The sequence below is a fragment of the Cervus canadensis genome, chromosome 17 (genome assembly GCF_019320065.1).
Source record: "Cervus canadensis isolate Bull #8, Minnesota chromosome 17, ASM1932006v1, whole genome shotgun sequence".
Lineage (NCBI taxonomy): Eukaryota > Metazoa > Chordata > Mammalia > Artiodactyla > Cervidae > Cervus > Cervus canadensis.
In genome coordinates, this window is record NC_057402.1 from 45,760,946 (window position 1) to 45,778,342 (window position 17,397).

General features: G+C 41.9%; 1 protein-coding gene across 1 annotated transcript in view; it reads left to right on the forward strand.

The window, feature by feature from the left end:
* The first annotated feature begins 7,579 nt into the window (after positions 1 to 7,579).
* IQGAP1 (IQ motif containing GTPase activating protein 1) overlaps positions 7,580 to 17,397 on the forward strand; it is a 100,641-nt gene continuing 90,823 nt past the window's right edge. The window contains exons 1-2 of the mRNA XM_043434659.1: positions 7,580 to 7,738; positions 9,720 to 9,819. Coding sequence (XP_043290594.1) covers positions 7,684 to 7,738; positions 9,720 to 9,819 — 155 coding nt within the window. The 5' untranslated portion in view covers positions 7,580 to 7,683. The remainder of the gene's footprint in view (positions 7,739 to 9,719; positions 9,820 to 17,397) is intronic.

A 17,397-nucleotide genomic window follows, 5' to 3' on the forward strand; every position in this document is an offset into this window, starting at 1 on the left:
TCAAAAGTCTGTTCTGTACTTCTGTGTCTCTTTTTCTGTTTTGCATATAGGGTTATCTTTGGAACAAGGAGACAATAGTTCCTGGTTGAAGAACAGGTAACCGTTGTTAAAGGATCCCTCAAATTGATTGTATTGGGAATTTTTCCCCTCATGTTTAAGTTTCTGGTTTTCAGACATGTTTGAATGTATATTTAATAGACAGCTATGCTCAGAGTATAGGTTTGAATGAGTATTTGCAGTAGAGACTAGATGACTTTCCAGATTTTCCACATTTCCCTTCAGAGAACATGCATGTTTCAAGAGATGATGTGGATCTTTGCTGACAAATATACACTTAACTTCAAATGTTGATGACTGAAATTCATCATCTGAAATTGGTTTTTCCTTATTTGATTCACATCCTTGATTTCTTTTGGCGGTAATGTTTACTTTATGGGAAACTGTACCAACTTGGTTGTGTCCATCATAACATGCTCTCCGCTCTTTATATGCCCTCATAGATTCCCAGTCCTTGGTTAAATGTAAATTTCTAAGGTGAAATCTTTCATATATTCCTAGCTTTGCCGTTGGGAGTAAATCTTCTAAGCCTGGCTTTTGGGTCCTCAAACCCTGGGTGTCGTGAGAAGACACAGCTGGGTGTATGGCTGTCTCCATTCTCCTTACATCCCAGGGATCCTTCATTTGCTCCAGAAATGGGGCCAGGTCCGGCTTAGAGACCGCAAGACCTGTTCATCCAACCAGGCCAGATTCCCGTAGTTCTCTAACATCACGTCCCTGTACAATTCCCGCTGACCGAGGTCCAGGCATTCCCACTCCTCTTGAGTGAAATCTATGGTCACATCCTGGAATGTCAGCAGCCCTCCCTGGACTGTAGCATGCCAGGCTTCTCTGTCCATGGGATTTTTCAGGCAAGAATACTGGAGTGAGTTGCCATTTCCTTCTCCAGGGAAATCTTCCCCACCAAGGGATCGGACCCAGGTCTCCCACATTGCAGGCAGATTCTTCACCATCTGAGTCATCAGGGAAGCCCCCTGATGAGCTGCCATTTCCTCCTCTTCTTCCTCCTGCTCTGCGTCTTCTCTGGGGATATTACGTCGCAAACTCACATCTGCATCTTGAGAAAATACCTTCAAAGGCATCCATGCAGCTGTTTAACCTGCAACTGCTGCAGGGAAAGAGAAGAAAAAGTTTTCCTGTTTCCCTCACCCTTTTCTGAGCTCCTTCTCGACTTTCTGTGTTCCCAATCTGTAGTGGGGAATCAAGACTTGAAGACATTTTTTACAACTTAAAAATTATTTTGATTAAACATTAAAAAGAAGATAAAGTCAGATTTCCTTCATCACAGCATATTATATAAGATATAGTGTCAAATGATAGAAGTATAATTTAAAATAATATACTCAATATAAAATAAAATAGAAATAAATTTAAATTAAACTTAAATAAAAAATAAAACAAAACCTCTTTTATGCCTATACATACATACATACAATCATTATGCCTATACATACAGAACATTTGGGAAAAAGTTCACACATTCGATTTGAATTGGTTCTTTTGAATCATGAAGTTTGTCTGAAGTCATCTGTGAATGATGACTGAAGAAGGGACCTACTCAAATTCAATGCATTATTTCTATCACAGTTTGGAATATCTCGAAGACCATCCATTTCATTTAAGAGATTTTTGCAGGAATAAAATTTCTGGTAGCAAAGGCTATCCATGGAACTAATATTTAGTTCTCAACTTATATTTTTAAAGAAGAGGAATTAGTTTTTCAATATCTAGGGCCTTGTACCTCATTCACTGGAACTGAAGACATTTTTAATTATCTTCCAACAGCTTTTTGGGACATTGAGAATATCTTATCAAACGTATATGATTTAAAAAAATTAATTGACAATAGAGTATATTTATCACTGGTATTTAGGCTTCCCTAGTGGCTCAGACAGTACAGCATCTGCCCACAGTGCAGGAGACCTGGGTTTGATTCCTGGGTTGGGAAGATCCCCTGGAGAAGGAAATGGCAACCCACTCTAGTACCCTTGCCTGGAAAATCCCACGGATGGAGGAGCCTGGTAGGCTACAGTCCATGGGGTTGCAAAGAGTTGGACATGATTGAGTGACTTCACTTTTCACTTAATCACCAGGATTACTTACTAGCTCTTCTCTAAATCAAAGTTGGAGTCAAACTTTTTGTGAAAAGTCTAACTCTATTTGGATCCACTTAGCCATTCCTAAGTCAACAACTGTGGCTCAGATGGTAAAGAGTCTGCCTGCAATGCAGGAGACCTGGGTTGGAAGATCCCCTGGAGAAGGGAATGGTTATCTACTCCAGTATTCTTGCCTGGTGAATTCCATGGACAGAGGAGTCTGACAGGACTCCTGTCAGACAGGACAGGTTACAAAGAGTCAGACATGACTGAGCGACTTTTACTTTCACTTTAGTCATCATCAAGCATGAATCTGTCATCAGTTCCAGCTCTGAAAGTTCTCTCTCCTTTTCTGAGAAATTAGCTAAATTAACACATCTGCAATAACAATTATGGTACTTTCCCATCAACTTCTTTACCTGGCAGCTGGCTAGTTTCTTTTAATACTGATTGTAAGGCTGTCTGATTTCAGAAGTATTAAAATGTGAAAAAAATTGGGACTTCTTTTTTTGAAGACATGCAGTTTCTAAGTGCTATGGGAAATAAACGAGGAAGTGATTAATTTTGCTTGGGGAAGAGGTGACATTTGAGTTGAGTCTGGGAAGTTGAGCAGGAGTTTCTCAGGCAGATAAGAGGCTAAAAGCTATCCGAAGCCAAGAGAAATCTCTATTATGGTGTTTATCTGAACCTATTCTGTTAATATTGCTCCACTCCCAAGAGTCTGTAAATTCCTTGAGGTCATGAACCAATTCTGTCTCCAAAACAGCCCATTAGCTCATTTTTGGGGTCATTTAATTATTGTTTACCTATTCTTTTCATATTTACTAACTTTATTCATATATATACTTACTGAAAAAATAATATTATGAGTAGCTTGTTGTAGAACTCTTGGTAAGTACACAGAGGCAAATAAATCCCTCACAAATCTGTTGTAAATCCCCATTTAGAGAAACCACTGTTATTATATTGCTTCAGGCCTTTTTTTAAAAATTCATATGTAGATATGATCTATCTACCTATACTTTTAAAGCAAAAGTGGTATGTTTATTAGTTCATAATGTTATTTTTACTTAACCATCATATTAAAAATATTGATCACTACTTGCCTACCCATTAAAGGAAATAATGTCAACTCATAGTTTTCTACTCTTAATTGACTTGATCTCATGACCCCAGCTGATTGAACTAAAGGCTTGGCGTCTGACCCAAGGACAGCCCACCTCTAGGTGGTCAGAGACATGCTCATGGGGTGAAAAGATGAGCTGGGCCAATCAGATGTCCCTGGATCATGGAATTGGGCAACCGACATCCTCAGTGGAGCTGATAATGTAAGGACGCCATGGCCTTGCATCAAATAGAGGTTAGAGTTGTGAGGGAGCAGAAAAAATTAGAATGGAGGAAGCTGGTTGTCAGAGAGAGAGGAGGTTAGAACAGGCCTGTAGCAAAAACCAAGATGCCCAGACGGACAGAGCCATGCCATCAGGCTTCTGTTAGTCTTATTTTTTTCTTGCTCCAGTGTTCTAGTCTATATATGTTTATTATAAATACTTCCCTTTCAGTCTTCTTTCCTCTAAAGATAACAAAGTGGGTTTTTTGAGTTCCCTGGTGGTCCACTGGTTAGGACTCAGTGCTTCCATGGCAAGGGGCATGGGTTCGATCCCTTGCGGGGGTGGGTACTAAAAGCCCACATGACATGAGGCAAGGCCAAAAACAAGAAACAAACAAACAAAAAACAATGGGTGTCTATTTCTTCAAGTCTGACCGGAACCATAAATCATTACTTATGGCTGTATAGCATCCCATTGTGTGGAGCTGCCATTACTAAGTATAAACCAAGCAAACAGAAACAACCTAGTGATGGGCATTTAAGACTTTTCCAATAAGCATCTTCATCATCAAATTTTTTCACGTTAAAAAATAACTTTGCTACAATATATTCCAAGAAGTGAAATTCCTTATTTGAAGGATGGCTGTGTAACCACAAAGTTGGACTTCAGAAAGATTGTATCAATATACAGCCCAATCAGCAGTGCATGAGAAAGGTTGCTTTTTCACCCTCTTGCCAACAGGATCAATTAGGTACTGATGAATCTATTTGCAGGGCAGGAAGAGATGCAGGCAGACTTGTGGACACAGCAGAGGAAGAAGATGGTGGGACGAACTGAGAGGGTGGCATTGAAACATATAACCATGTGTAAATAGATAGCTAGTGGGAAGTTGTATAACACAGGAGCTCAACCTGGTGCCATGTGACAACTTAGAGGGGTGCGATGGGATAAGGGGTGGGACGGAGGTTCAAGAGGGAGGGGACATATGTGTACTTAGGGCTGGTTCATGTTGTTATATGGCAGAAACCAACACAACACTGTAAAGCAACTATCCTCCAATTAAAAATAAAAAAAAAGAAAATGTTGATGTCAGTTATGACCATAATGTACATTTCCCTGAAATTGTTTTCATTGAACAGGCATGTGGATTCTGTCATTTTTATTTTTTTTTTTAACCTGGTTGCATGTTTATTCTTTTTTTTTTTTTTTTTGGGGGGGGGTTTTGTCATACATTGATATGAATCAGCCATTCTGTCATTAAACAGACCTAAACTTGAGTTCCAGTTCTGCCTGTTGCTGTGTGGCTTCAGTTGAATTACTTAGTTCTCCATTTTCTCATCTTTAAATTGTTGAGATAATATTTCTTTGTTAGGATTATTATAAGGTTCAGATGAGAAAATAAATATAGCATACAAAGTCCAGTAAAGCCTCAGTACATTTCATTTATTTACTTAAGAAGAATGACAATTTGTGACAATTAGATAAAAGCTATTTTAGATATTTGAAACTCAGTGGGATATGAGCTTAAATACTTAATACCTGTTGGAACTGTATGGTTCAAAACTTCCCTGGTAGTCCAGTGATTGAAACTTCTCCTTCCAATGCAGAGGGTGGGGGTTCCATCCCTGATGGGGGAGCTAAGATTCTGTATGCCTCCAGGCCAAAAAAAAAAGCAAAACATAAAACAGAAGCAATATTGTAACAAATTCAATAAAGACTTTAAAAATGGTCCACATCAAAAACATCTTTTAAAAAAGTGATTTTGTTTTGAAAAGTTTGAGAAAGAACTAATTTCTGGGGAGGGAGGATCGGGATGGGGAACACATGTAAATCCATGGCTGATTCATGTCAATGTATGGCAAACACCACTACAATATTCTAAATTAATTAGCCTCCAACTAATAAAAATAAATGAAAAAAAAAAAGAACTAATTTCTGAATTTGTAACAAATTAAACCTTTGGCCATTTTTTTTTTTAAATGGAGATATTCTGTACTTACAGTTTATCAAGTATCTCACTTTAATATTTTAAAAGAAGAATGGGTAAAATGAAAGTTGCTAGAGCAAAAAGCCTGGAGTCAGGTTGTGAAGTGGCTTATTTGGCATGCTAAGGAACTTGGACTATATCCTGAAGAAAGTATTAGGAAAAGACCATAATAAGGAAGAATACGACCGCATTTGCAGTTTAGAAAGAATAGGCAAGTCACTGCAGGGACTTGGCTGGCAGAGTGGAGAACAGAGATGATGTAATCACAGTGGAGACAGAGACAAAAGCAAGACACTTCAGAAATAATACCAACTGCACATAAGACATGAGACAAGGAGTCTGGTGTGTCCCGACTGTGAACTGAGCACTACTTATAGCAGTTATTCCCTGAAGTTCGGATCTGCTAGGGTTGGAAAAACTGGGCTTTAGTAGATCTCCTGGTGATCACCAGGATCTTCTGTGAAACTTAGATGTCATATTGTGAACTCTTTTCAAATATGAGTTTTAAACATCCTGAGCAATTTCATTCTGTGTTTGCAAATATAATTCCTATCTGTCTGGAAAAGTAGTTTAATATGGAGGAGTTATATACTGGATCGTTGTAAGAGAAGAAAAAACTATTGCGATTTTATTTTGTGGATTGCGTCCTCAGATGTCATAATTAAATCTTAATGTTTAAACTAAAGCATACCTGTGTTCAGAGCATGAGTTCTCTTAATGGAAGGTCACAACGGCTATCAGAGCTTGTGATAGTGCCCAGAGCTGCTGGCCAGATTTCAAGCAGGAGCCAGACTATCTGTGGACTAGCCTTTATACTAGATTTATCTTTTAAATCAGGCACCCAAATAGTTAATATTTTCAATAAGTCTTCAAAAAAGAGAGGTTGAGTCCTTGGGACTGAATTTTTAAATTATATTTCATAAATCCAGATAATCTTAATCTTATAGTTATATCAGACTTTTTGTCAATTAACAGTGCCTAATCCTGCCAATGTAGGAGATGCCTCCTAGGATCCTGGGTGGGGAAGATCCCATGGAGGAGGAAATGAAAACCCACTCCAGTATTTTTGCCTGGAGAATTCCATGGACAGGGGAGCCTGGTAGGCTACAGTCCATAGGGTCACAAAGAGTGGGACAAGCCTGAGCGACTGGGCATACACAATAGGGATTATAACAGGAGCAGGGTCAGGGTTCGACCCTAAGTGTCTGCCGGATTCATACGTTAAAATGTCCACTACACAGCTGAAAATACTGAACTGGGGCTTCTAGGAAGTCTGGTCTGAGATACATGTTTACGACTCCTCAGCAATTTAAGGTGAACGTGCATAAAGTTATTCAGAAAAAATATGGGCAAAGAAAAAACTGAAAAGAGCTGAGGACAGAATTCCGTTGCATACCAATATTTTAAGGGCTGGCCACAAGCTGCAAGGAGAGGAGGCACTCCTAAAAAGGTAAAGAGTCCCCTAAAAGGAAGAACTTGCAAAAAACAGTGGCAATGAATCTAGGGGAAAGGAAATCTGGACAAACACAACACTCCGGCTTTAGCATCCACTTCTCAGATATTAGAGAGGTTAAGCAGTTCAACTCCAGCGACAGCTGGCGAATCTGGAAGACCTGACGAAATCTGGGAGAAGTCTCGACTGCCAGTGTGTGCGGCCCCTTGGGGCAGTTTGGGTCCTGCATGTGTCCACAGGAACACACTGGGCCACTTCAAATGAGGCCTTCCTTGAGCCTTTTGGTGCAGAAGAATTTGGTTAGGCGGGAAGGGGAACGGAAGATGCCCACGTTTTTTGTGTCAGGCTACAGACACTGGCGGCATTTTGATAAGTGGCGCGGATAGGGCGGCGGCCGGCGAGGGCAAAGATCCAAGGCCCAGGCGGGTCTTCTCTGTCGAGAGGAGCTGCCAGCGAGTAGGGCTGGCGGGCAGGCTCCGCCTTCTTCCTTCCGCCTCCAGAGGGCGTTGTGGGTGCAGGGAGGGGGCCAGAGGCGGAGCCGGGAGGCTCAGGCCCCGCCTCCTTCCGCCCTCTCCTGTCGGCGCGGCAGGGCGGGGACGCTGGGGCGGGGACGCTGGGGCGGGGCCCGCGGGTGGGGCCGGCGGCGCGGGGCGGAGCCTCGGGGACCAGGGCAGCCCGCTCACTGTGCAGTAGCTGCCGCCGCCGCCGCCCGCGCCTCCAAGGTCTCGCCGCTTCCTGAGCAGAGACCCGGGCTCGGCCGCCATGTCCTCCGCGGACGAGGTTGACGGACTGGGCGTGGCTCGGCCGCACTATGGCTGTGAGTGTGGGCTTCGCGGTGCGGGGGTCCCGGGGAGGGCTCTCCGTCTCCCCGGCGCCGTTTTCCCGGGGGGCTGACCGGGCGGGTGGGGCAGGGCGGCTGTGGGCCGTGCGGACCCGGAAGAGCCGGTGCGACGGGGTGGCGGGTGGCGAGGCCCCCATCCCGCGCCCCCTCGGTGTCCGAGGCGGCGGGGAGGACCCCGGCCGCCCCCACGCCTGGTCCCGGGCGCTGCGGCCGGAGGGCCCCACCCAGCGCCTCTCGCCGCCCAGCTCGACCGAGATTGGGGAGACGGCCTAGGGTGAGGTGGCAGGAGGACGGTGCAGGGCGTGTCCCGGGAACCGGAGCCCCGAGACGCGGGCTCTGCTCTGGCTTCGCGGGAAGGCGCTGCCCGAGCGCTGCCTGCGGGTACATCCAGGGTCCAGACCTGCCCGGCCCCAGGCTAGCTGAGAGGTGCGGCCCTGGGCAAGTCACTTCAGCTTTCTCGGGCTTAGTTCCCTCGACAGGATTTCAAAAGTGAAGACACAAAAAAGAAAAAAAGAAACATTACCTCTGACTTCCTCATTTTCCGAATCTCATTTTCTGTCCCTGCCCTGGGACATCACTGAACTGCAGGTGGAATAGTTACCGCTGGCCAAAGGAGGGCCTTTTGGAGTCTTGAGGTTTCCGATTTTATTTGATATTCTGAGAATAGTGTTTTTGGCTAATTTCACTCGACAGTTTTGTGCGAAGTGTTATGTCAAATTTGTGACGTTAAAGCTGAGTAAGACCAGACCCTGCTTTCAAAGAACGTTTTAATCAGGGAGGCAGACAGGTGTAACTATCTAATGTTAATAAGGAGGGATAGAGATAAATATGTCATGTGAACCAACCAGGCTTAAAAGGTAATGTGGATGAAGAGGAGGGGTTTGGGGAAGGCAGTAGGAGCACAGATGGGACATTCGAACACAGCCTTGCAGGATGCTGGGCATTGTGACAGGGCAGGGTGGGGCAAGACATGAAGGTGAAGCGGAAGAGCGTGAACTAAGTTAGGGAAGAGAAGAGCGCTGTGTGTGTTGGCTCCTGAGTTGTGTGGAGTACACAGTGGATGTGGTGGGGGGAAGAGTTACCAAAAGTAGTTGCGGCTAAATTGGGAAAGGCATTGAATGCCAGCCCCAGCACTTAGGCATTTTTTCTGTATCCTGGATGCCTATAAAGGAAGCAGGTTGCTTTGAAGTTAATCTTAGGGGCTTTTGATACAGATCCCTGGGTTTGAATATAGGCCCCCATCATTTATTAGCCTTGGGGCAAATATCACTCAGCCTCAGTTTCCTCATTTGTAAATCATTTGATAATCACAGGATTGTTGTGGGGCTTCCCATGGGAGAATGCATGTAAAATGCACAGTACAATTACTGCCACTTAGGTCTCAATGATTGCTGGCTTTAGTGATTAATAAAAAAGTGAAAAAGCATGAAGTGCTCTGGATTGAGAGTCTGGCGGATAGATCAGCACAAATTTGGACCAAAATCTCAAGTCATATAGTACATATAGTACATGTTCATAATATTGGGGGTGTCCCAGGTTGCCACTGTAGGAGACGTGGGTTCAGTCCCTGGGTCAGGAAGATCCCCTGGAGAAGGAAATAGCAACTGACTTCAGTATTATTGCCTGAAGAATCCCATGGACAGAGGAGGCTAGCGGGCTGTAGTCCCTGAGGTTGAAAGAGTCGGACACAAGTTAGCAACTGAACAACTGTAACAACTGTACAATATGTTATTGTACTTAAAAGTACATAATATTGTACTTTTAAGTAATACTAAGATGAATATATAACAATTGAAAAATGGTTCCTATCTGAGGAAAGTCATTATATTACACCTGGCTATCCACACGTTACCCTAACTCTCCAGGTGACCAGCAGGAATTTGATGCTGTGGCATTCTTTCATCGCTCAGGAAGGGTTACAGAGTCTTGCGCTTACATTCTTTCTTTTATGTTTTAGCTGTCCTGGATAATGAGAGACTTACTGCAGAGGAGATGGATGAGAGGAGACGTCAGAATGTGGCCTACGAATACCTTTGTCATTTGGAAGAAGCAAAGAGGTAAAGCTTGGCTGGAGAGAAGATTGGGAGAAAGGAGCTGATACTGTGGGGACAAAGATAAAGATCTCATTGAGTATGTTGTAGGTGTGACTGTGGGAGGCAGGTCGTTTGAAGGAATAAGTATAGCTAGGATATTTTTTTCATAGGAGCAAGTAGTCTTGATTTGTAGTTTATCATGAAACCGTCTGAGGGACACTTTGTTCATTCTCTTCAGTCGTGTCCAGTGGGCACTTATGTATACTGAAGAATTTCCAGGTTTGTGTTGTTCAGTTTTATGCTTATGGTGCATGTTTTGGGCACTACCAGCTATATGGGAGGAAAGCATTTTTAAGGTTTCAAGTTTGAGGCTTTAATATTTCACTGGATATTTACTGATTTTGCTTTATGTGTGAATTGGGTCCGTTTTCCCCTTGGTAGTGCTCTGGGTGTATCTCCATCCATTTGGCAATATTCAAAGACTGTTTACCAAAGGCAGTGTCATCTGCTTTCTTTGTGAAGTTAATGTGCAACTGATGTTTTCCATTTTCAGATGCTCCAAGACCTTGTGGTTTTAGAGTGTCGATTTACTATCAGTAGTTCATTTCTTTTGTTCTGGTGCTTGTTTTTTTTTTTTTTTTTGCAAGATTGCGGGGTAGATAGATGTAATTACAGATCATGTATCCTATAAGTGAGCTTTGGTGGAAAAGGCCAGCAAGGGAAAATGAGAGGTTTTGTGGTTAAAGTCTAATGAAAATCCAGGATTTTTCAAAGGATGCTAATAAACAAGAGTTTTTTTGTCTTGTTTTGCCTTTTTTTTTTTTTTTTTGTTTTGCCTTTTTAATTTTGAAAATTTTAAAACACTACAGGAAAGTCCAGAGAACAATACAGCAAACATCATGTATTCCAAAACTAGCAAATGTCAGTCCTTCAGATATGCCCCCTTGCTCTAAAAAGGCACAGTTGGAGTCCCCTTTGTGTTCCTCCCTGATCCCATTCTCCTTCTTTCTATTCCTGGGGTTACCTCTAATATGCATTTGATGCATCTTCTTGAATCTGGGCTTCTTTTCTGAGCTTAAAGCCCTTGCCTGAGACTGGGGGAGCTGAGAGGGGATTAATGATGATTTAGGTGGAGAGAATGGTAATAACACTTGTTTTTCTAAGTGGAAGGCTAAATGGAAGGAGGTGAATATGTTATTAGGAAGGGGAATGTTTCTCATGCAGAGTTTGTAAGGAACAAAAACATTAAGTCCTCTGTTACTCAAATTACGGACTTAGATCTAGTTGTGGAAGGTAAAGAATTTGAAAGCTGTAGCTGATGTGAAAGACCACCTTTTGCCCTGTGAAGACTTGGTGTCTTTGTTGAGGTGACCTGTGGATGAGAGAGGGGGCCCCAACCTATCTTCCTTCCCCTGTCTAAAATGTTTCTGCTTTTAATATTGGATTTGCACAGTAAAATTCCCTTTTTAAAAGAGGGTATTTTAGTTAACATTCCCTTGCGACCACTAATCCAGTTCCACTATTATTATTTTTTAATTTGGCCATGCTTGTGGCTTGTGTGGTCTTGGTTCCCCGATGAGGGATCAAAATTGCACCCTTGGCAGTGAAAGCTTGGAGTCCTAACCCTTGAACTGCCCAGGGAAGTCCCCAGTTCAGCTTATCTAGTTCAGCCATCTCATTTCAGTAAGGAAACTGAGGTCTGAATGTCCATGGCCATGTGCAGTTTTCTTGATTGAAGAATAGTTTCTGTCATTTTAAACAGTGGTTTTTAACCAGCTGTGTATGTCAGAATTGTCAGGGGAGCTTAAGAAATGTGGCTGTTTGAACTTTACCGCAGAGATTCTGGTTTATTAGATCTGGGCTAGAAGGTCCAGATAACTATATATTTTAAAAACTCCTGATGGTTCTGATTGGGCTTTCCTAGTGACTCAGTGGTAAAGAATCCAACTGCCAATGCAGGAGACGTAGTTTCAATCCCTGGCTCGGGAAGATCCCTCTGGAGAAGGAAATAGCAACCCACTCGAGTATTCTTGCCTGGAGAATCTCATGGACAGAGGAGACTGGCGGGCTACAGTCCCTGTGATCGCAGAGTCAGACACGACCTAGTGACTAAACAACAACAGCAAAATGGTTCTCATGGTCCCCCCTAGTAGAGAAATGAGATTGAAAATCACATTTTAGAACTCTCCCTTACACTAGATTACGATAGCCTGACTAGGATGGTGTTCTTTATCACATTTTCTTCTTCAAGTGCTGCACTAGGAAGGCATTTCATTTCCCTCTACTCCAGAGCATGTTCTTTTCTGGCAGGTGGTGGTGTTTTTTTTTTTTTCTTGAATAAAAAAGGCTCCCATTTCCTTTAAAATCCATCCAGGAGCCATGATCTCCTGGGACGTTTTTCAGTTGGGTGCTTCTGCATACTTAGGGAGTGATGAAGGCGGTGAGACGTTTGAGACAGTCTTGATTTTTCATGCTTTTGGCTATAGGGGAGAGCATAATAGTGGCTTTTTGTCCTTGTACACTCTGCGCTTTGGCCCCACATTGAGGAAATGTGCCTGGTTTATTTTATGGAGGCAGTTACAGAAGATCTGGATGCAGTAGTTTTTGTTGTTTAAAGCTTTGATTAGATTATCAACTTCTGAAGCACCTCTTTAGACTTTACACCGAAAGAGGGCTAGGACAAGAAGCCTGGGGATGTTGTGCTGAAAAAAGGAGACTGGGATACCTGCTGGCCACCCATTGAGGCTGCTGCCACCCCTAGAGTGTCCGAGGTGTGCCACAGGCAGATCACACGCTCTTCCTTATTAGCTGCAGCTTCAGTTATTAGCAGCGGCAGCGTCTCCTGCCCTGGTGAGCTGGGCTGTATGTTCCTTGTGTGCTGCCCAGGCACCTCTGGCACAAGTCCTTTTTGCCTCTTTGGATTGGCCCCATCCTGTTTCCTTCATAACCTCTGCCCCTCCCAGTTTGGAGGAGTCCCAAGGTCTGGAATTTACGCCCACTCCGAGGCCAGGAAGAAAGATCAGAGAGATCCAGGGGAGAAAAGGTTCCCCTCTTTAGTTCTATTTATAATGCTGCTGCCCCTCCCTCTAGTAGCCCCACCTTATAGCACAGTGGCCCCGTTGTGTTGTGTGTCCCAGGGCACTCTGCTTTCTCCTGTACCCGCCGCAGCGCTGCTGTGGGAAGAGAGGAGAGCGTGTGGAGGGAGAGAGCATGTAAACAGGGAGTGTAGGTGAGAGTATGTGTGGAGAATAAGTGAGAGCGTGTTGTGAGCTTAACCTGAAAGGTTAAGTGGGAAAGTTTAGGAGTGATCCTCTACAAGTGTACACTCTGGGCATGGTTGGGAAATAGAAACTACAGAGATTCTGCTTTCCTCTAGTTTCAATACGGAAATTAAGTTAGTGTTCTAATGCAGTGTCATCGAGTTTTATGCTGAGGGCTACAGAGCAGACCAAGGGCTTTTTATTAAGTGAGACTTCTTACATTCTGTATTTTTTTTTTTTTTTTTAATTTTTTTATTAGTTGGAGGCTAATTACTTCACAACATTTCAGTGGGTTTTGTCATACATTGATATGAATCAGCCATAGATTTACACTTATTCCCCATCCCGATCCCCCCTCCCATCTCCCTCTCCACCCGATTCCTCTGGGTCTTCCCAGTACATTCTGTATTTATGCTTAAATATGGGCTCATTTTTATCCTATTGCCTGTTCTGATTGGGCTTTACATTTGTTTTGGCTTAGCAGCAGTTGTACAGTAGAGATAAAGAGCATTTTTCACTCAGTTTGAAGGAGGTGAGGTTTAAATATATGAGATGTGGTAAGTGTTCAGTAATAGAAAGATCAGAAGGTTCAGGTGAAAAGAACTGAGAAGGGAATGTAATATTCTGCAGGGGAGGAGAAGGAATGAGTAGGACTAAAAATGGGAGGAGATCCAGTTAGGTTTAAGGTCGCAGGAAGAAGGCTAATTCCAGCATTTCCCCAAGTTTGACAGTTTAGGATTCCTTCTTTCAGAGGCTTGCCCATACACCCTTCTGAGCCCGTCATGGGTCTCCTTCCTCTTGCTTAAGTCAGGGAGCAGAGCAACTCCTCCCCCGCTCCCCCAAAGTGGGGAAAGTGAAGGCTGTGGCTGGTTGGAGACTGTCAAAAACCATGTGATGTTAACAAGAGTGTAACACTAAATAGAAGCACTTTACCTTCTGTAATTTAGGGGCGTTGAAAAAGTATCTTGCAAAGAAATCAGTCCTTGAGAACAAATTCTCTTTTGTATGTATGTATGTCTTTGTTGCTGGCATTGAATATTTTCCAGATCGCCTTTCCTGTAAGTGGGATCAGAATTCCAGTTACATCTGGATGTATCTAGGCTGGTACACTGCTATCATGAAAAGAGAAATTAAAGGCGTTTAACTAGAAGCTTGCCCACCAGCTTGGAGAATTCCCTTAGGGAGGAATATCACTTAGAGATTGGGGAGGGTAATTTTTAGATTGACCCAAGCTCTCCTTTCACAGATGAGAAAACAAATTTAATTGTTTGATGAGGCCCAGTGTGACTAAGAGGCCACAATAAATGTAGCTTTGTAGTGGTACTTTCGAAGTACAAGCTGGATGCGTTCATGTGTTTATGATTATCAAGGAGAAGTATGGGGCGGGATTTGTTCTTAAAATGGTGACATAGATGAAAGTCTCATTTTTTCTGAAACTGACCTAGTGCAACTGCCTTGGACAGACTCCATGGTAAGAAGTGTGTTGCTGTTTAAAAGTGATAAAACTGATTCAAACTAAGAGTGCTTTTTCATATTATTACAATGTTACAAATCAGCAGATATGTTCCCGGCTAGGCCACATAAACCTTGCCTACAGTGTAGCTGAGCCATTTAGTAAATTTACAATTTGAGAAATGTGGACAGTAATCTGGTATAAATTAGGCAGTCTACTAGTTATTAGCTGTTGTGATTACTAAGAAGAGTCATGTCATATGACCATAGTCTCATAATACTTATAATTAAGTAAAACACATTTTAAAAGCCTGAATAAAGCATCTTTGAAAATCTTGACTGTTGAAATACTCGAAGTGTGAAGAATGAGGACTTTCAGTTTTGGCAGGTGTGAGTCTGATTCTGGTCTTGCAAGTTTCTTAACCTTGGGGGGCAGAGCCCAAGTTTGCACTTTGCAGAATGCTGTGCACTTTAGGGGGTTGAGTGAGTGTTACGTGCCTGGCACAGTGTGAAGTACAGTAGGAACTCAATAGACGTATTCTTTATCCTGGTCCTTGGGGAAAAGCAGATTTAATATGAAGACGCTGAGGCATTCATAAACTTTTCCAGGGAATTTTCTGGGTACTTTCAAGATTCTCAAGGTTGGTAGCTCTAGTTTTTTCTCTTCATTCTTAAGCTGTTGTCTGAAAGAACAAGAGGATACTTCTAGGTATTGGAGGGTGTGAGAAGACTTTTCCTTTTTACATAATGCTTTTCCATATACCTAAAATGCTTTTTGAAGGCAGTGGCAACCCACTCCAGTGTTCTTGCCTGGAGAATCCTAGGGATGGGGGAGCCTGGTAGGCTGCCTTCTAAGGCACAGAGTTGGACACGACAGAAGTGACTTAGCAGCAGCAGCAACAAAATGCTTTTTACAATGATCATGAATTTTATAATGAAAAAGGAATGGATTAAGAAAAAGGAAAAACTGTGAATTCCCTGGTGGTCCAGTGTTTAAGACTCTGCACTTTTACTGCGGAGGGCCCAGGTTCTCTCTTGATTGAAAAAAGAAGAAAGAAAAAGGGAAAAGTGTCCAAGTATATAATTTTTAGATAGTGGTAATCACAAATTTTGGGCTTCCCTGGTGGCTCAGACAGTAAAGAAATTTAGAATTTGTAATTGCTGTCTTAATTACTATTTTCATTGGGTACATGATGTCTGTAGTTTATTTAGGTTTATTCCAAAGTTATATTGCCTTGATTTCTGAAAAGATTAAACGTTTTCCCATATATTTGTTTATTGTTTGTTTTATTTTGCAAATTATCAATGGCATTTGTTTTCTAGAGTTATATTGTTGATTTTTGGAAGCTTTCTTATGGGTATCAGGTTGTCGTATTGCTATATTTTCTCTTGATTTCCCATTTTATTCTTTCACTGTATGGAAGTTTTAAATTTTATGTAGTTTAAGTGTTAATCTTTTTGCAATTTCTGCTATCTAGTTTAATTTCTGTAAGGCTTTGCTAAAATTTGAAGTTTTCTGTTAGCTTTTCTATGATTTAGTGATTTAATTTTTTAGGCATCTAAGTCTTTAAATTTCATGTTTCTAAATCATTCTGATATTTAAAAATAATCTTTATACTATGTATTAGCAATTGATATCTACTATGTCATATATTGAATTACATATAGTTATTTTCTAGGCTTATTATTCTGTTATGGTGAACTGTATTTCATTTTTCTTAGAGAAATGTATGACTTCATTTTTTGTATTTGTTATTTAGAAACAACATTTGAAGCTAGCTTGATTTTTAGCTCCAAGACAAGTAACATTTTAAAAATACTATTTCACAATTTGGAACTTGTAAGGTTCTTACTTCTTATAAAGTGTCCTCATGTTACATATTACAGTTGATACTGGCTTAGTAATTTTGCCTTGAATGCGGAGACACTTCTCAACTTATATCTTCATATCTTTTTTGTTTATTTTTGCTCTTGGAAATTGTTATACCTTTAATAATTGGTTCTAATTTAGTAGTCTTTCTTGGGGGTGCCTGTTGGTAGGTTAGATATCTCAGTGTCTTATGGCTGATCTTGTTTGTTTAAATCTTCTGTTTCATTAACTTGGTTTTCTGCCATCTTGATTTTTCCTCTTTGAGTCTGTTAATGGTGGTTGCTTTGTCCTGTTGCAGTGTTCATTTTGGCCTACTAACTCCTTTTCCCTCTCTACTATTGTTAATAGATCAAAAGGTCTCTGATTTGGCTACAAACTCCTTCTTTCTACCTGAAAAGGATCCTGTATGTATCACTAAATAGTGTGATTTAGGATCCTTTGCAGGTGGAAAAAAGGAGTTTGTAGCCAAGAGTTGGTTACTTTGCCAGTTCCCCATATTTTCAGTAAGTATTGGAGTGGTTAAGACCACAGGAAATTGGTGTTAACCGGTTTGTTCGCCAGTCAAGGTTAGGAAAGTTTGGTTGGGCTAAGTCTTGGGCAGTTAGTTTGACCTCATCTGACATATTTCTCTGGCCTTAGATGTCAAAGCAGCAATTGTTCATATGTCTTGATGTTCCCAATTTAAGAAACAGTAAAAATATACTTGAAGGCCTAAGTTGGCATGTTTTAGGAATGTGATTTTCTGGCTTTGCATGATACTTTGTCTCTTAATTTCTGCATGATTCCTTCTGTTTCACAGTTTAGCAATTTGGGGATACCTGATGGTAGAAGGATCTGTTTCGAATATTTTTAAACTGTGAGGTATTTGATGGTTGCATGGCTGTTTCCATCTGGGGCTGCTAAGTAAACCCTTTCACAGGAAGTATTTGTGTAAGAAAGGGCTGGTAGGCAAAGTGAGACCATCCGGAAGTGATTCATGCGACTGGGGTTGTTTGTTTAAGTTGGGACTTGGTTGCCTAG